Genomic DNA, 22,424 nt, shown 5'->3' with positions numbered 1-22,424 from the left:
CACGTCCAAATAAGTTTTATCTTTTCAAATAAAATGTACCTTTATTTTAGAGAGGCGTCTTCCCCTTCAAAAAGGATTACTATGGATTTTTTTTGGTTTAAGGTCTTTATTAAGTAACATTTACAAATTCAAAATTTGTGTAAATTTAATATTAAATATTATAAATATAATATATTGAAGCAAAATAATATTTTAGGTTAAACATCATCATTTCACATATCATGTGTGCCCAATTAAGATATGATCACTCTCAAAGACAATAATTATTGGTCATGTGTAAAAAATATTCAAAACAAACAAATTTTCAATGCCTTTAATCATTCAAAATAATTACATCACAAGTCCAGCTATGTATCATTATTTTGAAACAAAATAATTTAGCTACAACAGGCTGGCATCAATTTCAAATATCAAAATCAATATGAGAAGAACCATACAAGAAGAAAAAAATAAATAAAATTTTGAAAACTAACTTAAGTTATTAGGTCTATACAATGGTGGATCTTCTCCAAGCAAAAGCGATCTAAAAATACCTTCACATACAGCCGTATCGTATACCAGCAAGTGTCCACCTTCCGGCACTTCATGGTATCGAACCCATGGCAGTTTATCGGCCACAAACCTTTGTAACTGAACCGGTACAACTTTGTCATCTTTACCTTGCCATATGTGGACAGAAGAAGTTTCGTTGTTCTTTTCGAATGGTCTGCTTAACTCCAATGGATCGAAGTCCCACTTTCCAAATGCCACGACAAAGTCGCGACATAGGGCGTCGAACACCACTCGGTCTTGCATTTTTCCCTACACATTTTGTGGTAAATTCAGATATAAGCGAGAAACAACCAATAAATCTCTTATAAAATATTTATTTATTTATTTTTGTCATAAAAACATATCTCATATGGATAGGATTCAAATAAGAACACATTTTAAAACATAACCAAAAAACATTTAGTCCAAACTCCTCAACCCCCTAACTTAGGGTTGTCCACTCAAACCGATCTGAAATGCCCCACTGCTATACCAACCTAATCCGAACCAAAAACATAAGAAAATTTGTTCTGTTTGATTATAACAATCTTTTTAAAATTAGTTTTAAAAAATGTCGAATAATAATATTATAGAATGGCTAGAATCTTATACCTAACAAAATTATTAAGACAATCTAATATTTAATACATCCAATCAGGCGGGATTTTAGGATCTTGATAAACTATAACCAAAACGCCCGATTAAATTGATCTAAAAACTGACTCAATTCTATCCGCGATCACCCGAAAGAAATGGAAGGTATGCTGCTATACGAACTGTAAGAGATGTTAGGCAAGTTGGCGCCAAGTAGGGCACTAGAAAATAGTATATTTGAGCATTTTTTTGAAAGAAAAAATACCTGACCAAGCAATTTATAACCAGGAGTACGTTTCAAGACCTCCAAATCTTTGTCACTGAAAAAAGCAGGATTCTTTTCCATAACATTGGTGGAAGGGAACAATTTTTGAGTGACCCACCAATGAACCAGACCCGGGGTATAACGTGCAGCCAAAAGCATCCATCTTGACATGTTTTTTCTGTAATCATCTTTTACCAGATTGTTTGGAATCGAAGGCCAATGATAGTTTATTATAGGCACCACCAAAGCAACACCAGCTAACCTGCAATCAACAAACAACCATTTCAACCCCCAACAACTTAAGTCTAAAACAAGGTTTTAATTTGATTCTCAGAATTTGTTATTATTGCCTTTCAGGTATTCTTTTCAGACAACTCCAAGCAGGATAAGAACCAAGTGAGACTCCAAGTATATAAAATCTTGTTCCTAACTGCATTAGATCAGCAAGTTCTTCAATATCAGATGCTTCACTCTTTGTCGATCGCGATGGATTTGGGTCACTTTCTCCATACCCAGCTCGGTCATACAGCAAAATATATATACCCAATTCATCCATTACAGACTGAAACAAAACAACTTTTCTCAGTTTGACATTGTACAAACAAACTAAGTAGAGATTTCTGAATACCCATTTTAATTTCAAACATTGTACAAACAATTCTGAATACCCATTTTGATTTCAAACATTGTACAAACAAACAAAGTAGAGATTTCTTCTGAATACTCATTTTGATTTCAAACATTGTACAAACAAACTATGTAGAGATTTCTTCTGAATACCCAATTTGATTTCAAACATTGTACAAACAAACAAAGTAGAGATTTCTTCTGAATACCCATTTTGATTTCAAATTGATCAAATGTATTATGTATCAGATCAATCTTGTAAACAAAACAAAACCCAACACATACATATTAGATCTAGATATGCAGAAGAAACAGATGAAATGATTATACCTCAGAAAGCATGAAATTCATATCTTTGGAGCTTCCAAATCCATGAACAATAATCACTTTATAGTTTGACTCATGCTTTGAAACTCCTTTCTCTTTATATGCCAAATATCTACCATCGCTGAGTTTCACTCTTAATGTACTAGAAGTTGGATCTTCTAATGAATCAGAAGAAATTGAAGGGGCAGCAGTAATGGCTTGTTGTTTTGGCTGGTATGATACTCCGCAGCAACCCAGAAAAAGATCCGCAAGCCGTTTGAAAACCATGTCTAGATGAAGAAGAAGAACTCAATCTTGAACTAGGGCATTGATCTTTTCTTCTAAAGATTGGATCTTTACAAGATAAAATGACTTTTTGATGAGAATTCCCACAATTGGGCGCTCTGATAAAACTCTGATTTGCAGTCTCTCTCTCTATAGATTAGCCGGCTTTCAAACTTTTGACTTTTAGATTTTGATAGTTATTTTACTTAGGCTCTAAGGATCTGTTTGGTTGTTGTCGGCTTTTGTAACAGTTAAAAAGTAAAAAAAAAAAAAAAATTATTTGAAAAGTCTAGCATGTGCATAATTCATCAATACTTGTAAATAGAAGAATTTGATTTATTTTTTTTTTAAATAATATTTTTGTTAGTTAGTCTAAGAAAGTGATGAATAAAAGAAACAAACAGCCAACCTAAGATTGGCTGGCTTATAGAATATAAAGTTGGGAAATAAGACAGCTCCGACAGATCCAAACATGATCATCAAATGATGTGATCATTATATTAAATAACTAAATAAATACAATTAATCAGTTATGTGAAATATAAGATAAGTTTAATTTATAAAAATGTGTTTTTAAAGGTAGAACTAAAACACTTTATGGTAAATGTAGTGATCATGTGAATAATTTTTTTTTATAAAAGTTATTTCAAAAGATATAATGTTAGTGAAGGTTTTAGCTTTCTTATTAACTTTATCTTAACAAATTTCTATTTAATCCAATATCTCTTTTATATAAATAAATATTTTAGGAGGAAATGTTGAAAATAATGATATTTTATTGGAGCATTGAACAAATGTAATGTAATTATTCAATAGTTTATTGCTGAATTATTTAATATCACCAAAATAAGTTAGATCACCTAATTCATAATTTAAAAATTACTTTTGCTAATTGTTATCCATAAGTTTGATGTTGATATTATATGACAAATATTAAAAGATAAGTGGTTCAGTTAGTTTGTATACCGAAACGTTGGAAAAAATCGATTTCATTTTAATGATAAATTCAGTTTGTCGGTTCCATTAGTTTTATTTGTTTTGCAAGAATGTAATGTTAAATAACTAAAATAAAATTGTATTGAAAAAACAAATATCACTGTTTATATTTGTTCTGAAAAATAATTAACAGCTTATATTAATAATTAAAATTTTAATTATTAAAAAAATGTTTAAATATTAATTATAAGTTATAACTAAATTATGTATATTTTTAAAATTTTAACAAGTTTCGACTACTCTTAAACCAGCTAACTGACCTGTTGAGTTTGGTTTAACAGTTTCATAAAATCGTTATTCAATTCAATTAATTTATTTCAGTTCTAGCAGTTTATTACTTCCACCCAAAAAATATAAACTCAACAATATTGAAGTTTGTTAATTGAATAAAATAAATTTTATTGGTTCATATTTTGGTCAAATTTGTTAATTATTATGAATTGAAAATCACAAATTAGAAAGAAAATCATACATTCTAGTTTTGTTTACTAAGCTACCAAAATCTCTCATGTATGCAAATTGTGTGTTACCTCACAATTCATGGTGTGATAATTATTGTTTTGATAACCATTACTTCTTAAAATTACAAATACAATGTACCATATCCTTTCATTTATTTATGTTTAGAATTTGTCTTTTTTACTTAATTACTTTATTTTTACTTATAAATTTTGTTATATCTTAATGGGTTATAACTCAGTAGTTTAACTGTCAACATTAAATACTTCATATTAAATTTTCACTAAAAAGATCATTATATATGATAATGTGTTAACTTTATAAAACTATAATGAAAATTTGTAAGACATTTACTCAAATGAACATGCTACATTTGGCTCTAAAGTTACATTAACCTCTTTTATACTTCTGTTATAAATTTTATATTAGTTTTAAAATTAACAAAATGGAATAAAATGTCAAAATATACTCTTGAAAAAGTTTGAAGAAGCAAAAGATTACCTAAAGATAAGCAATCACATAATTTTAATAAAAGTTAAAATATTTCGATTGTTATTTTCATTCAAATTGAATTTTACTCTTTAATTTTTAATTTTTTATTTTTATAAAGGGTAAGCTTTTCATTAAAAATGAAATTGTTGTGTAATGTGAATTGAAATAGAAAAGGAAATAAAATCAAATAAAATTATATTCCAATAAACTTACCCATCGCATTCATCATATTCCTTTAGTCTTGATAGCTACAAAGTATGAAAAATTCTTTAATATTTTTATAATTAAATTAAACAATTTTTAACTGAAGCTGTTTAAGAAAAAATAAATAAAAATAAAATAGAATTGATTTAAAATGTTTTAAGAGAAAATTGACCTTAAAACGTTTTAAATAAGAATTACATTCGTGATCCCGTGATCTATGATCTCTTAGATATCGATTCTTATTATTTGAGTTACTAGTTAGTTAACATTATATCATTCAAAATTAGATTACGTGTAATAGTTGCTCAACAATATTCTCCAACTAGGGATATAAATCCAAAATCAACCTTCTATATTTACTTAGTTTATAAGTTAAAAGACTTCTTTAAATTAAGGATGATGCTATTCCATTTGGAAAGTCCTCAAATGCTAATCATTCTTCTTTTTTATTTGTTTTTTCATTTGAGTGTTATTCATTTAATCACTCTTACACAAGTATACCTACAAAGAAATAAATCTTTAATTATTGACATAATACTTAGTTTTTCAAAATATTAAATTCAGAGAAAGATGGGTCATTCTAATATAGTTTGTAGATTATTTATAATGAAATGATTTAAAGATCTATAATAAAAAATCAAAATTAAAATTTTGAAAAAATATTAACACATATAGTCTATTTTATGAAATAAACAAAAGTCATTTTTTTATTCACGATATTATTTTATTTTGCAAATATTGAGTTTTAATTGTTTACCATAAATTATGAAAAATAAAAACTCAAATAAAATTTTATTAAATTTTGTATTTTTATTGAGAATTTAAATATGTCTTAAAAAAGTGCTTTATTTTGTTTCCAAATATAAAATAGTTTCATTGTTTAATTTTATAATTTATTTGGAGAAAAAAGTATTGTTCTTTATTGTAACTTGTAAGCCGTTAACAAAACAATTTAAGCGCCAAATCAATTCGATTCCTCGCATACGATGATCATTCACCCAAATCCTAACTCTGTTTTCTCTCTCTAAAGTGACGATGCATATCCAAATCCACAGGGAACTCCTTGAGAAATTGATCCTCCAGATGAGCAATGAGGTTTCCTATCTTACCTCTCCCGCCTTCTTAAGTTACTCTGGATTATGATTCTTCCTTTTGTTTTTAGCTTATTGATTTCTATAGATGTTAAGTTTGAAGTGATTTCAGTATCATCTGACGATTCTAATCATGCGATACGTGAGTTTGATTTGTTGTTGATTTGGATGGTTGCATTGAGTTTTATAACTGGAATCGGCCACAGAAACATTTGAACTTCTAAATATGCCGATGTTTTCGATAATGATAGGTAATGGATTGAAAGAATCATTACATGTTTAAGACGATTTTTATTTGTACTTCTAGTGAATTGAAAGCATGCTTGTATAGAGCTTTGTTCAATAGCTTTATTTACGATCTACATCTGTTGTTCTGCTCGGTGAGAAAATGATTTGCACTAAATATTCTTCAGTCATATATGATGTAAAAGTGAACTAAATGGATTAGTACACAGTATTATTTCTGCTGTTTGTAGCTGTAACGAACACCTATAATGATTTTACCATGTGCTTTTCATGTGTTGTAGGGCTTGGTTAATAACCAGTTTATCGAGCTCCAAAGCCGTAAGGAACCAAACAGTCCTGAGTTTGTAATCCAAACTGTTGTAACGTACTGTTCTGCAGTGAAAAATCTATTTTTTCTTTTATCTAACGAGCTGTAAGTGGAAATTACCATTTTTCAACTGCGTCTTTATGCTCTTCTAATTAGTTTTCGTTTGAGAAAATTGTTGTTTTATTTTGTCTTTGTAGTAATCAACCTGAAGTAGACTTTGCCAGAGTTGAACTGAATGCGAATGACCTCTATGAAAGAAGCAACAGGTAGTGAATAAAAATATGTATACTTGTATTATTATCTTGCATTTTATCTGTAGCTCCTATGTTGCACAATATATGTGCATACCATTATTTCTCTTTACACTCACTAACAAAATAATCACACCTTTCCTTGGCATAGTATTGGTGTTGAGAGTTTCAAGGCTAGATGTGACCTTCTTTCGAGTTGTGCTCAAGTGCGAGACAGAGAAGAGTAAGCAATAGCCTCCTCTGTATATCTATCGGTTTGTCTCAATTATTTCCTTTTCCTCAATTAGAAATATCAAGAGACTAAATGCTACCTATTCAGTTTTGTTTCTTCTGCTGTGTTAAATATTTATTAGACTATTGTTTCTTTCTATAAAATGTCTCTCCAAGAATTCAAGTTCTTAACTTCCTATTTAAGTCTATGGATGGAAGCCAGTGATTGTCCTAAGCAGTTTCTACATGAGGATTTTGTTTCCATTGTTTCATCACACTATTTCTTATCATACATCATATTCAGTTGAGATACCTTGAAAATATATTTTTCTCTTCATCTTGGAACACAAAATGAATTAAATTGGGGCTTTTATTTAGATAACTTCTCAAAAAGATTAGGTTCTTAATAAATTCACTGCTGCGGATATATATATATATATATATATATATATATATATATATATATATATATATATATATATATATATATATATATATATATATATAGAGGGAGAGAGAGAGTGTGCAATCTTATACCCCATTAGGGTTTGTATAAATACAAGTTACAAGTTACAAGTTACATCTCTTGAGGTACATATTCCTAGAAACTAGGAATTAAGCTTTAAGAGAAATATATGTAGTAATGGATAAATAGTAAACTATAATATTTATCCCTTGAATTAATTAATTACTATTATGATAATCTGATTGTATCCAAGTTATACATAAACAATGACAATTGAAATTCTTTTATCAGCCGATTTCTTAATGAATAGGGTATGGTATGGCTACCCTTGATTGTATCCACATTTGGTCCATAAATTTAGTAAATATATCAAACTCTGCAAGAGGTAATTGCTTAGTCCATATAGGGACTTTTGTAGTTTGCAAACTTGATCTGTTGTAGTAGTAAATTCTGGATGCACATCCATGCATACTTCTTCTTCTATCTCTCTATTTTGTAAAACTTTCATTACATCAAAATGATAAGGTGTACAAAAGAGAGTAGTATCCGAATGTATTGAGCTTGACAGCCAGTACACAAGTTTCTCATAGTCTATGCCATAAGATTGTGTGAATCCTTTAGCTACATGTATAGCCTTGAATCTCACTCTTCCTCCACTAGATCTGTATTTGATAGTCAACAACCATATGCACCCAATTGTTTTCATTCCATTGGGTAGTTTGTGAGTCTCCTAGTATTGTTCTTAATAAACTAAGTTAAGGCCTTGTTTGGTATGAGTTTTTAAAAAAACCCATACAAAATCAAACATCACTTTACTCCCCTTTTATCTATCAAATCACTCAAATCATTAACCAAAATACTAAAATCTCCTCTATTTTAAATTATTATTTTTTATTTTATTTATATATATCAATACCATTTAAGTCTTTTTACCAAAAATAATCATTACCTCCTCAAAATTATTACTCATCATTTAATTTTTCTCTCTCTTAGTTTTTAAAAAAACCCACAACCGAACCACCTCTAACTCCTCTTCAACAACCTTCTTCCAACCAAGATGTTCCAGTGCTTCATTCACATTCTTTGGAATGTAAGAATTGAAAGAAAAGTCGCAAAAGCCTTATATACATTAGAGATAAACAATTACATTTCACAAGAAATACTTAATAGGGTGTTTAGTGCATGTTCTTACTCCTTTTCGTAGTGCAATAAGAGCATCATTTTCATCAACAAGGATATCAAGTGTTTCACTGCATACTAGACTCAACATGTGGAGAGTATGAATTGGAGTTTGGTTCCTCACAATGTTCATTAGCAGTTGGCTTTCTAATCCTTGCATAGACGCGAAGTGGAGTTGATTCAACAATGGGCTGAATCAAGAGTTTGAGGCAGTTCAACTATGGGTTCAACTGGAGAAGTTTGAGGAAGTTCAACAATAGGTTGAACTGGAGAGGTAAGATGCAGTTCAAAAGTGGGTTGAACTAGTGTGTTAAACATTATTTTGAACCAGAGACTAAGATTCATTAGATTTCTTTCCCAAAAAAAGATTCTTTAGATTTCTCCCCCTGAAAATCAGTTGCATGAAAGAATGATTCATGTTGAATAAACATAGTATCCATAGAATTAAACATCTTTCTAATAGTAGGCGAGTAACACTTATACCCCACAAAACACACATTTGAGAACTCTGGTTCCAATTTTAGCAATGTTGGAGAATGATTGTGAACAAAGTCAAGACATCCAAATATTCTTAAAGGAGAGTGGAAAATAAAAACTTAACATGGTTATAAGTCTGTCTAAGTATGCTAAAAGGTGTCTGAAACCTTAGGATTCTTGAAGGCATTCTGTTTATCAAGTTGGTTGTAGTAAGAATGACTCCCCCCATAAGAGTTTAGGTACATCATGGATGGTAAAGATTAGAGCTCTAGAAACCTCTAATGAAAAATTTTCCTCTCAGCTACCCCATTTAGTTTTGGAGTATTCACACATGAACTAGCATGGACAATTCCATTAAGTGAAAGATAGGTTTCAAGACGCATGCTAAAATATTATGTAGCATTATTTGTTTTGAGAACTTGAATAGGAGTTTTGAATTGGGTTTAAATGCTGAAAGATTTGACTTACCTAAGAATTTTATTTCATAAGGTATACCCAAGTCATTCTAGTGTGATCATCAATAAAGGTTATAAGCCACATGGCCCCTGTGAGGGTTTTTATTCTAGATGCCCCCATACATCAATTATGAGTTGAATAGAAAGGTTGTTTGGACACATAAGGAACTTTAGGAAATACATTCCTTGAATGTTTAGCAACTGACATTCTTCACAATAGAATAAACTTGATTCTTTATTGAAATGGTAATGAAACAATTTGCTAAATAAAATAAATTAAGATGTCCCAGACAAAAATGTATTATCATAAATTCTCCCTACTTATAGAATTGAAAGAAATTGAAGACAATAACTAGATTGACTCGATATTTCCAGAACATGAGAGTTTAACTTCAAGGATGTAAAGACCATAAACTGACTTAGCACCGCCAATTACCTTCTACGATTACACCTCTTGAAAAACACAAGCAGTAGGACTGAATTTAGAATTGTAATGATAGTATTCATGATAGTTATCTACAAGGTTTACTATCACGAATAATAATTTACTAATTGAGAAACTAATCTACAACTGCTTATAGCAATCTCTTGCAAAATTAGATTGATGACTTCTTTGGAACATCTCAAGTGAACAACTATTGAGGAACATAAGGAATGCATAGGTTTAGAAGTTTCTCATGCTTATACAAGTGCTAATTGATTTGTTAAGCAGACAATGATCAATTTAATTTCTTTGTCCTCTATGATAAAATGTTCAAGACATATCACCTTTATCTGACCATGAACAGTGACAATCTCTTAGCTTTATTGTTCCTTCTTGGTCATATTTCATTACTGCTCACGAGGAATCCCTCAATTCTTTATTATATGTGTTTAAAGTTCACAACGTTGTGAGTAGATTTCAGAGGCATTCTAGTTTGTAAAAGTATTTGTTACTAGTAGTTCCATTTATGAACTCCAGTTGAATTAGCTTTAGAGGTTAAAAAAATGCCTGGTTTGACTTGTAAAAACTGTTAAACCAATTAGCAGTTTTCCCAGCCAATTAGAGGTCAATGATTTAAAGATTGATAGAGTGAATTGGGTGTTTCTAGTTTTGGGAGTGTGTTACTTTTTTTTTCTGTATTTATGGTTGGCAATTCTCATTTGGCTATTCCTTTCCTAGAGACCTGCTATATTGATTAAATATGCTTATTTTGGTTAAATATGTGTGTTTTAGTTGTGCTCAAGCCCTGTTAGAGGCAAAGAGGGAATTTACAAAGCTGAGAACACAATTTGAGACTCTTGTCAAGGTAATTTGGCTGTGGAAGACTCTTTAACTTTGGCTATTATGATGTTCTTCACTTCTCTTTCCTCGAGTTCTTCTTCTCTAACCAGGTATACATTTAGTAATAATGTCGGATATCTTGTACATCTGTTTCTCTCAGTGTTTTGATTCCTTCTGTACTTTTCTAAGGCATTCATTATTTAAGGTATACATGCACATAGATATCTTCAGCCATGATATGGATTCTGTACCTCTTTCCATGTTGAGAATAAAAGACAGAAAACTTCAATCCCTTTTACTGCTCCTTGTTTTCTTTTCATACAATCTAAACATTTTGGAAAGAAAATAAAAGAAAGATATAATCATGCGGATGAGGCACATATATAGTTTTTGTTATGTTTCATCACATTCTGTTGTATTTAAGGTATTTATTCATATTAGCACTGTTCATTATAGGGGCCAAACTTTTCTCATTGAGTTGACATTCATTATTCTACTATAAGGATTATTACATATATTACATTGGCTTGATCATGTGATATAGTCACATTTCATTAACTTTACTATTTTGACCGGAATTTGATATTTTATTATTCTCATTAGTGTTCCAATATGGAACATTTTTAAGTGCAGATGGAGAGAAACATTATTGACATTGTTAATGGAAATGTGACAAGAACTCTACCATAGAATGGTCCCGGTTAATCTCCTCAATTGAGGATTAATTTGGCTAGATTTCCCCCTTATAGTCTCTTATAGGCCCAGGTTTAATAGTTCTTAATTGGATAAATCATTGTTGAACTTTTTCAGAAACATTATGTTTTGATGCTTATAACGGTAAGTGGGACACATTAAACTTCTCATTCTGAAAATTCAATTTGGATTTTTAGGGTATGGATTGGGATAACATATATTGCCTATCTAGGTTGACATTCTCAACAAATTACACTTATATATCAATTGTTGTTGGCATTTTTACATACTATTTGGACAAGAAAAAGTATTCATGGCTAAATTGTTAATGAGAAATACCTAGTAATTTAGCATATTATTGACGGCAAGAATCTCTTTGCCCCAGACCCGCACTCTTGTTGTTTTTCCCACCAACATTATATTTATCTGAGGCATAAAACTCTTGTATCATAATACAATAAATCGTGGTTAAATTGATAACGAGTTGATTAGTAATTTTAGCACAGAAAAAATCATGTCAGAGAACACTCTGTCTGAAAACCTCATTCCTGTAATGAACATATTCACATAACACAAGTTTTTCGTTTTCAGTTTGCTTTTATGCTATTGGAATCTTCTTGCATTTTTTGATGCACTTTCTGATTAGTTTGTATGATGTTGAGATGCTCCTCATTAACCTTAAAGGATCCTGTTATGACTATGATAATCCAAATCAGAAGAGTATTTCTAGAATGCCAATAAATTTGAACAAATTTCATCTCTATCACTCTACTTGATCAACTTGTCTTCTATTTAGACATTTCATTTCATAAAAATTATGTCAATGTGAAGCTTAAGGTCCAAAGCCAACTAATATGAATTATTTATTCTATTATGCAGTTATACTTGTTTGTTTGAAGCCAAAACTGAAGAACATTGACAAACTATATGAGCCTTTTAGAGATTTTAATGAAGGTGGATCCCATCTGAAGAGGTAACTCAAATATTAGCAAGTTGTTGATTGCAATTAAATTCTATTTATTTGATAGTACAAATCTTGGCAACTTTAAATGATCTTTTTCATGACAATCTGTAATAACGCGTTGTTCTCGTCCTCCTCTACAATAGATAATTTCCTGAAATTATGTATTAAACAGATTGACATAATTAACAATTAACATTAACAGATCAACATAATTAACATTTTTAAAGGAAAAAAATTAACAGCCATATTTCTGTTTACTTTTTCCACTAAGGATCCCAAATATTTTCACATAAAACATTGTTCTATATATATATATATACACGGTTTTCTCATTCAAAAATCACTCAGTTTGATAAATGATAATCTTAGTTAATCACTTTGTGTCCAAACTGTTTATGTTCTTTGGAGTACATATAAATCTAATTAAGATTACTGTATACATATTTTTTTTCTTTTGTGGGCGTGCAGAAACTACAAAAGAAAAATGGCACTGAAAGAGTGATATTATTATAGCTCGAGAGACAATGGTCTTTGATGCAGTAACAATTCCTTCAATATGTTGATGGGTAGATTCTCTTTTCCAGTTTCAGTTGGAATATATGGCTAGTTAGTCATCAATCAGATATATATTTTTCAAATTTTTAATAATTCTATTCGGAATGCTACAGGTACTTAGTTCCAGCTGAGTTGAATGTTGACCAATTTCTGTATGTGGTAAGAAAGAAGAAGTTCTGAGAAAGGCCATATTCGATTTTGTTAAGACTGCTTAATTCCTCCTCCCATATCCATCCCCCTGGTAAGTAAAAGTATTTCTGCTATTTTCTTTATCAAGAGAAAACTTTAACACAGTTCTTACTTCTTACAACTCCTTTCATGGATGCGAATTTACAACTTTTTGACTTTATAAGTGTGCCCATGAGTTCCAGCCAAGCCATAATTATATAAAATCATTATTTAGTCAATTACTGTTGATCACCATATCTAGCTTGAACTTATTTATCTATTAGATTGCAGAATTGATATTAGAATTTTAATTCCAATTCCATAAGAATTGACATTCATTTTCAATTCAATTCTTATGTTTGTAAAAAATATAATAAAAACAAACTGAATGAATATATATATTATCTATATTATTAAGATATTTGTTTGACACAACCTATTAGGGTAACTCAAGTGTCAAATTTTTTGTCTAAGGTTCGATTCTCATTAAGAAAAAAGAAGACATCGGTTCGACACGTTAACCGTGTTGTAAATGATAAAATAATAATATATTTTGTTTTGAAAAAATAAATATTGGAATTACAATTTCGAGCTAAATAGAGTGAAATTTAGAATTACAAAATCACATTGGTTTGAATTTCATTGGAATTCTAATTCCGATTCTTAATCTTAAATGTTGTATAAGTAACAAACATAATAATTGAGATTACACTCCATTCCAATTTCGTGGTTACCAAATAGACTTAGATCTTTTAAGATTGACTTGAAATTTGGTACAGTACTAATTAGAACAAGACAAAAACCTAGCTCAATAAACCAAATAATACATTGATTATGGTGTAGAATGTGTCGTAGAAGAACTAGAGTATATGATGAGGAAGAATAAGAGTGGCAATAATCAACGATCCTACAATTACAGAAGTGATAGGTTTAGAATTGTAGAGATGAGGATTGATTGAATTGTAAGAAATGAGACAGAGAGAACCTTCAATAGATAAGTTAATTCTCAAATAATGACATAACTTTTTTGTCCGCCTTTGTCGATCTTTTATATGTCCTCTTAACCACTTTATTAATAAGCCACTAATTACTAACTGAATGAACATTGTCAGTTCAGCTTATACTTTGACAATTATTTCCCTAACTCTAGTTATTCACTTATAACAAAATTATCATACCTTTCCACAAGATTAACACACTTAATATAGTAATTTTCTGTTTATAGGACTTGAAAATCCCTTATTTTATCTTATCAAATCATAAGCATATAAAGACAATTAAAGTGGTTTTTGATGACCCAGCTGAGGTGGCTTATGGTTATTCAATTGGCTTAACAAATGTCATGTTTCTTAACAAAATAACAAGGAATCAAGAGTAAGGAAATTAGATACAAGTGTTGAGCTAGCTGTATATAATCTCAACCCTTGAGCTAATAGTGGTCCATTTGTAAATGTTTAGCCCACCCAAAATCTGATCCAAAATCCGTACAAATTGTTAATAAAAAACAAGATCATCCATTATCCTTTGTGTTGTTTTTTTTTTATCTGTTTTCGAGTTTGTTAGTCTCTTGTCTCTTTAATGTTATATAAGTTGAGATAGTCTTGCTTAATTATGTTCGATTTTACTAATTTCATATTTTTTTGTTAGCAAAATATATAGTTCAACAACAAAAACAAAGTTAACTATAAGAGAATCATTTGGTAGTTTGAGCATATACCAAAAACATTTCAATTATGCACCACAACCTATTCATTTGTTTCCTTTAATGGAGTATAAGAAACAGCTTCCACTTGTTTTTATGTTAAGATAGACAATCTTTCTTGAACTAGGGTTCAGGCGTCGGGTTTTCTTTTCATTTCTTCGATGCCTTCTTTCTTGAACTAGGGTCCAGGCGTCGGGTTTTCTTTCCATTTCTTCGATGCCTTCTTCCTTGAACGTGTTGAAATGATGATCGAAGACTTAGGTCGATCTCGACCTTTATTTGTTGTTGTGTTGACCTATTGTACCTCTGAGTCTTTCGTGATTTAATGAAAATATTGAATTTTTAAAATGTAACACTTGGAATTAAACTAGATAATCTTGATAAATATCCTTGGAAACACTTTTGTTTGGAAGATAACTTAATTATATATATATTCATAAATTTGTTTATATTTTCTTAGTTCAAATCCAACCCCAGCTCTCTCCAAAGGTCTAGTTTTTCAATGAAATTTTAAAGAAAAATAATAAGCAAAAAGAGAAAACAAATCTCTTAAATTACATCTCACTAACTTTGATATTGTATCTATCCAATTTGTCCATCATCTACTTGTCCTCTTTAATTATCATTCTAATTTATATTAAGTTTACAGCTAAAAGCAGTACTAATACCTAATCCCACTTTCATGGAAAATTAAATTAAAACAAGGGTTGTTTGTTTGGTAATTTCATGCATGCTAATTTCTTGAAAGCCGCCATGAAAGAATAATATTATCATCGAGCCAAACAAAGTTAGCTCTATAAATAAGATGGATTTCAATAGTATATTCTCAGTGCTCATAAATACCAAATATTCACTCTTATTATCAGTCAATCCAGTTCAATGAAATTCCATGTTGTGCCCATTTTGTTAGCTCTAATCCTAGCACGTTTTTCACCTTGCCATGCAAAATTATCCACAAAATATTACAGAAAAACGTGCCCGAATGTAGCTAATGCTGTCGGAAAGTCCATTGCGAAAGCAATATCGCGTGAGCGTCGAATGGCGGCATCTCTAATCCGTCTCCATTTTCACGACTGTTTTGTTCAGGTAAAAGTCACCTAGAAGAACATGATTTGGCTCTCTCGAATGTTATTTTGATCTTTTTTTTCTTTTCATTTTTGAGTAGGGTTGTGACGCGTCCATCTTATTAGATGAGAACGCGTCCCCAACGAGTGAAAGAAATGCATTGCAGAATCTAAATTCGGCAAGAGGTTACGAAGTTATTGATGCTGCTAAAGCCAAAGTTGAGAAGATATGTCCCGGAGTTGTTTCGTGTGCAGATATACTTGCGTTGGCAGCACGAGATGCTTCAGTTGCTGTAAGTTAGCTCAAATGAGAATAAGCTATTAATTAAATGAATAAAGCTCTCGGTTTTAATCTTACTAAGAACATCCTAACTCCACCGAAGAATAAATCCCGACTCACATAGGATTGTTGTCTTCAATTAAGAGGTTGAGGTCTCATATTGAATTATCACTACTAGAATCATTGAAATAAAATGTCATAACAACTAAATGTTGTATGTGATAACCGAAAAAAAAAACATATCTAGAAAAAATTGCTATGCAGTTTTCCTTAACTCTATCAAATTGTTGTTTTTTCTTAAAATTGTTATTAAAGGTTGGAGGGCCGTCGTGGAAAGTGAAGTTAGGAAGAAGAGATTCAACCACGGCGAGTCTTACTTTAGCCGAAAGGGACTTGCCATTATTCACTAGCACCCTTGACGAACACATCACAAATTTTGCCAACAAGGGTCTAAATGCAAGGGATTTGGTTGCATTGTCGGGTTCACATACGATAGGTCAAGCACAATGTGTTACATTTCGGGACAGAATCTATAGCAACAATAGCAACATCATAGACACTAGCTTTGCTAGAATTCGTCAACGCAATTGTCCTAGGAGTGGTGACACGGGCTCAACCAATTTGGCGCCTCTTGATTTCGTGACGCCAAATACCTTCGATAGCTTATACTTCAAAAACTTGATTGAGAAAAAAGGACTTCTTCAATCGGATCAAGTATTGTTTAGTGGAGGATCAACGGATAACATTGTAGTACAATATAACAAGAACCCTTTGAAATTCAAGTCCGATTTTGCGTCGGCTATGGTAAAAATGGGAAACATTGAACCCCTAGTTGGGGAAGATGGGATCATTAGAAGGGTGTGCAGCTCTTTGGATTAATGATAATAAGTTGATTTGCATGCAATAAAATGATATATATGTTGTGTTTATCAATTTACTATGTTTTTGGTATTTGGCAATAAAAGTATTTGGATTGAACTATTAAGATTCTAAAATAATTTAATACAAACTTGGTTGCAAAAAAATGTTAAAAATATATATTGCAAATTTTATTGAAATAAAGACACTTACAAAGTAGCGATAATTGCAAATCAATTTATAGTTTCATTAGGTATAAGTTGCAAATATTGGATCTATCACTAAAAATATTAATTATAAGACTAGGTTGAAGTTGAAAATGTTATACGATTGAACGATTCAAATTTTAAATAATATTATTTATTTTTTAGAATAATATAACAAATTATCAATAAATTTATAAATTGCAATCCCAACTTTTTATTTTATTTTGTTTCATCTAGAGCTTTCTTTCCATTTATTATTTTATTTTGGTAATGATTCATTTATTATGTGTAATATTGATCATTTTATGTTCTATGTTCCGTGAATGAAAATTCTAATTAAAAAAATAAAAAGATTGTTGAAATGTTTACAAAATAAAAGTGTAACGCCTTCAAAAACAAGATATATTTTTAAAATGATAAATGTAACGCCTCTAAGATGTCTTGGATAATATATATATATATATATAATCAATATCTTAGTCAACGCAAAATTGTATTAATTACGAAAATTATGTTCAATTTCTTTTGCGGGCATCGCAATATACCACCTAGATTCGCACAAAATTCTTTCCTTCTTAATACTATAAAAAGCCACCACCTCATATTATTGTCATTTGTAATTGTAATGAAGCCAAACCAAACCAAATTTCAAATAAGGAGCTAAAACTCAAATTGGAACATAAATACAAAGTAAAATCTAAAATCCAAAACAATACATATAACAAAAGAATTTTGTTGTTCAACTTTAAATGCAATGAAAAAGGGTATATAAAGTATCAAAAGATCTCGAGACCTTCTCCATGAAGGTTTCTAAATATAATTATAACAAGGGTACGACTACATGCATGCATAAATCAAATCAAATTTTCGAATAGATTTCCCACATATAAAGAGATAAACTCGAAAAGTTTATAGCACCTGTATTTCACATGATCTGATGATCAGTTGCATCATCGATATTGTCGCTCTCCATTTGACCAAATTCAGATTGTAATTTTGAGCCATTTTCTAATCCCAGTAGATCATCATCATCATCATCATCTTCTTGCATATCATCTTGAAGATCATCTTGCAGATCATCATCTTGAAGATCATCTTGAAGACCATCCTGCAGATCATCTTGAAGATCATCATCTTGCAGGATAGGAACAGCAGAGTTGCACTCCTCTACCTTGATTGGTTGTACATCCAGTTCATCAATGTTTGAACAAGCAATTTGCTTATCCACCACCCCATTCTCTTGTGGAATAAACACTTCTTGAGGAATTATAAACGCCTCTTTAGGAATAAAAGCTTCTTCTCTAACCGACGTCCTTTCCTGCCCGAAAGATATATTATTCTTCGGAAACCTGCACTTCATGGCTTGCTTGAAACTTGCAACAACCACCTGTAACATATCCAAAAAAACTAATTTTAAAATTCTAAAACTATAACACAAATAAATAATTATCAGAAAGAAAAATGGAAAAAAGGGTATGTTTACTTGAACTGGTCCAGCTGCAATTAGAGAGCCTGCCAGGACTCCACCAAAAACTCGGCCATCAGGATTGCCCAGCATTACAGAAAAAATGCTTATCTTGGTTCTTGATCCTGATTCACTTAAAGCATGTGAACCGGACATATTCAAAAGGTCAAACCGGCCCTGTGCATAGATTAATGGTTAATATAAGAACATAGTAAAAGTGAAATGGGAATCATAACTTTTCAAGCATCTAAATCCCCAGGTTACAAAATCATTTTACTTATTTTTTGCAATTTAATCTTAATAGTTTTTATTTTTTTCACAATAATCTGAACTTTTTAAATATGTTTCAGCAAAAAAAATCAATACATCTAGATAATCACTACATTGTTTGAACAAAGTTAATTGCATTAACAATTAAAAAGCAATTTTAGTATAGACATAAACCAAAAAAATTATATATTTTTCCCTTATATAAATCATTTTTTTTTGTAATAGAATTTCCTTATAAACTCATAGTTAATAGAATATTTACAAAAAATATAAATCCATTCCTAAATTACTATACTAAAAAATAATATTTACAAAAACACATAATATATAATGAATCTATTATTATTTTTAATATATATAACAATTAGATGTGTTATTAATGGTATATATTATAATTATCTTTACCAAAATCGAGTTTTCGAAAAAGAGAAACTTTTTCATTACATCCTGCGGTATCTTTATCAAAATTAATATTCGTATAATAAATATTTATGTTAATTTGTTCAAATATATTGACTTGATAGCTCTAAAAGAAAATAGAGAATACCTGATGCTTTAAAACACCATCAAATGAAACATCAGATTTAATCTGAACAGATGAAATTGGACCAATTGCAGAAAGAACACAGATTGATCGAGAAGTGCCCTGGAAGAATGATAGTAACTTTTGGACAATGTCCTGTAAAAGAAAATAGATTCAATTCAAAGGAGAAACAAAGTAATTATAGAAGAAGATGGTTTCTATATCGATCTGCTACTATTTACCTCTCCAGATTGTATTGTCATGGAATGAGGAGTGAATTTTCCTGCAACAGTCTTCACAGCAAAATCGCCTACATACAAAAATACAGTCAAACATTTCCTTCGGCGGTTTCTCATGAGATCTGATCTAAAGTTTCTTTTCTTTCTTCTACGAAATCTCATAATTTCTTGTGTGTAAGGAATCGTTTTCAAAGTTTTCAAACAAGTCATAGTCACAATTCCTTTTATAAGTGAAAAAAGGCATCCGATCTAGCAATCATTTCATGATATCTCATTTCTATGTTAAATCTATCATCAAGTAAGGAACAAACTAGCTGCTAGTTCAACAAAAAGGCATATCTAATTAATCAATATGAACACGTTAATCAAAATCATCTAAACAGAAGGCTAACATGTTACATCTATTGATGACTTCAATAATCAACAGTCAGTTCCAAAATCAGAAACATCAGCGTGAAATTGATTATCGCATACTCTCGTATATCAATTAGGTATTAAGTAAATTACCTATAGAACTGGCGGCCAGCTTTTGAAACTTTCCAGAGCCAAGAGGCCTTCCTCTACCTCGTTTCTGAGGTACAGTCGTCGGTGAAGGAGTAAACTCCAACGGCGCGACTGTAGACAAGCAAACAGACGACTGTTCCTTCCTCGGCCTACCTCGCTTTCTCTTCGTAGACGATTCAAGTTGAGTTCCATCGGAAACAACGGCGTCACTGTTGATTCCTTCGTTCAAAGCAGCGTTTACAACAGCTGTGACTGCCAATGCACCAGACATTACAGCAATTTCACCTGCGCTTGAATTATCCTCCATAGATTATCGAAAAACTATCCAATCTCTGAAAAAAAAAGAGCAAAATGAAGCAAATAACCTAAGGAACTCGAATCGTTACAGCAGAAATGATCATCTATAATAAATAAATATACATATGAAATGAACGTACCTGGTATTCAAAACGCTCAAGCATACAGCAATGGCTTTTTCTCTCTCTTTCTTCACCAGTCCCCCATATTGGTAACTGTCAACATGATATATATACGAAGAAGCGGGATTAGATTTACGTATTCCATAAATACCCCCGTCATAATTGATACGTGTTGAATTACTCTATAATCTATATTTATTTATTTATTTTAATTAATTAAATAAATAAATAAATAAATACTCCATATTTAATTTCAACTTACAGCTATTTAATTAATATTATTATTAATATACAGATAACTTATATTTATGTCCTAATTTGTATTTATTTAAAATAAGACATTTTTTTATTATTTTTTTAATAATATAAAAATCAAATATACATAATAAGTAAAAATCAAATCAAATTATTTTTCCTTTATTATGATAAATAACTTTGAATTTTGATATAAAATCTTCATATTTTATTGTCTAGTAAAATTGGATTTTTTTGTATTAATTTTTTTATTATATATAAAAAGTTAACATATAATATTATTATTTACTTAAAATTTATATTGTTTTAGTGTGAAAGCTTCTCTTTCAATAAATAAATAATATATATATATATATATATATATATTATTTTTAAATTTAATAAGTGAACTTTTAAAATTTTAATTTTATTTAGATAAAAGATTTTACACTTGAACTATTTTTATTTTTTTTTATTTAAATTAATTTATAATTAATTATATTTGTGGATATAAAACTATTTATAAAAATAAATTAAAAAAGATTTTATAAATTAATGAATCATTAAATAAAATTTTCTTGTTTTGCAAAATAAAAAAAAAAATAGGACCTTAATCTATAGTCATAATTTTATTGACCAAATAATATATAATATCTCTCCAAAATCATTTTATCAAAAATAATATATATATCATACACAAATAAAATTATTATTTTCTCACATAAATTAAAATTAAATTAAATTTGGACAAAGGTGCTCATTTATATGCTCATATCCTGATTTAATGTGTTTCTTTGATTTATTAAAATGTATATATATCAAAATAATGATCGAGTTCATGAATACAATTTTAAATAAATTGACTTAGCATATATATTATATTATATAATGGTTTTATTCAAAAAACAAATTCTTAAGATATTATTAATGAAATATAGATTTTTCTTTTGAAAATCAAAATTAATAAAATAATATTACTTTACTTTTAAATTACTCGTTCTTTATTCATTTTACAATAAGAAGTGATAAGATTTTCTTTATTAATTAATATTAGGATATTATTAATTTCCATTTAATTAAAATTTAACTATATTAGGGTAATCAAATAAAATTAAAAATAATTGAAATTAAAAATCTTCTTTTAATGTTTGTCATAATATTTATATTTGCATGATCTGAAAAAATAAATCTATTGATTGAGATAATCTCATCATATTCAAATAAAGGCAAAAAAATATAATTGATATTATATTTTTCCTGTGTTTATTTAAAAATAAATAAAATACATATTAAATTATTTCTATAAATTAAAATTTTTAAATACATTCAAAAGAAGGAAAATATCCTTGAGATTTTAAATATGATAATTTTTCTTAGTTAAAAAGTATATTTTGTGAGTATTTTGGAAATCAAATAAAATATTCATCTATTCTTATTTTTACTTTTTTATTTATGTATGTCTAAAACATTACATTAAATAAAATGTAATATAAATATGATTATAATAAAAAAGAAACCAAAGATTTTCTAATGAATTATAATTACAGTTATATATCCATTATAAAATAAAATATC

General features: G+C 29.4%; 3 protein-coding genes across 4 annotated transcripts; 1 reads left to right on the top strand and 2 right to left on the bottom strand.

The window, feature by feature from the left end:
- Positions 1 to 286: 286 nt before the first annotated feature.
- LOC124911829 lies at positions 287 to 2,773 on the bottom strand. Its single transcript, XM_047452353.1, has 4 exons — positions 2,348 to 2,773; positions 1,741 to 1,952; positions 1,391 to 1,652; positions 287 to 801 (listed from the first exon to the last, which is right to left on the bottom strand). Exons 1-4 carry the CDS (start codon positions 2,609 to 2,611, stop codon positions 469 to 471), a joined length of 1,071 nt encoding a protein of 356 aa, XP_047308309.1. The 5' UTR covers positions 2,612 to 2,773; the 3' UTR covers positions 287 to 468.
- A 3,021-nt stretch (positions 2,774 to 5,794) lies between these two features.
- LOC124912724 (lignin-forming anionic peroxidase-like) lies at positions 5,795 to 17,010 on the top strand. Its single transcript, XM_047453374.1, has 9 exons — positions 5,795 to 5,854; positions 6,378 to 6,508; positions 6,601 to 6,669; positions 10,658 to 10,730; positions 11,516 to 11,542; positions 12,298 to 12,371; positions 15,756 to 15,873; positions 15,953 to 16,144; positions 16,447 to 17,010. The coding sequence occupies exons 1-9, from the start codon at positions 5,795 to 5,797 to the stop codon at positions 17,008 to 17,010; spliced, it is 1,308 nt and encodes a 435-aa protein (XP_047309330.1).
- A 1,021-nt stretch (positions 17,011 to 18,031) lies between these two features.
- Positions 18,032 to 20,691, bottom strand: LOC124912675 (AT-hook motif nuclear-localized protein 9-like). 2 transcript variants are annotated; one of them, XM_047453325.1, is made up of 6 exons: positions 20,634 to 20,691; positions 20,200 to 20,528; positions 19,696 to 19,763; positions 19,478 to 19,609; positions 18,679 to 18,837; positions 18,032 to 18,582 (listed from the first exon to the last, which is right to left on the bottom strand). In XM_047453325.1, the coding sequence occupies exons 2-6, from the start codon at positions 20,501 to 20,503 to the stop codon at positions 18,121 to 18,123; spliced, it is 1,125 nt and encodes a 374-aa protein (XP_047309281.1). In that variant the 5' UTR covers positions 20,504 to 20,528; positions 20,634 to 20,691; the 3' UTR covers positions 18,032 to 18,120. The 2 variants fall into 2 exon arrangements, with proteins under 2 accessions (XP_047309281.1, XP_047309282.1); XM_047453326.1 differs by having other exon boundaries at positions 20,200 to 20,481; positions 20,634 to 20,682.
- Positions 20,692 to 22,424: the final 1,733 nt, after the last annotated feature.

The sequence above is a fragment of the Impatiens glandulifera genome, chromosome 8 (assembly GCF_907164915.1).
Source record: "Impatiens glandulifera chromosome 8, dImpGla2.1, whole genome shotgun sequence".
NCBI classification, from domain to species: Eukaryota; Viridiplantae; Streptophyta; class Magnoliopsida; order Ericales; family Balsaminaceae; genus Impatiens; species Impatiens glandulifera.
This window is presented reverse-complemented; position numbering and strand designations above follow the sequence as displayed.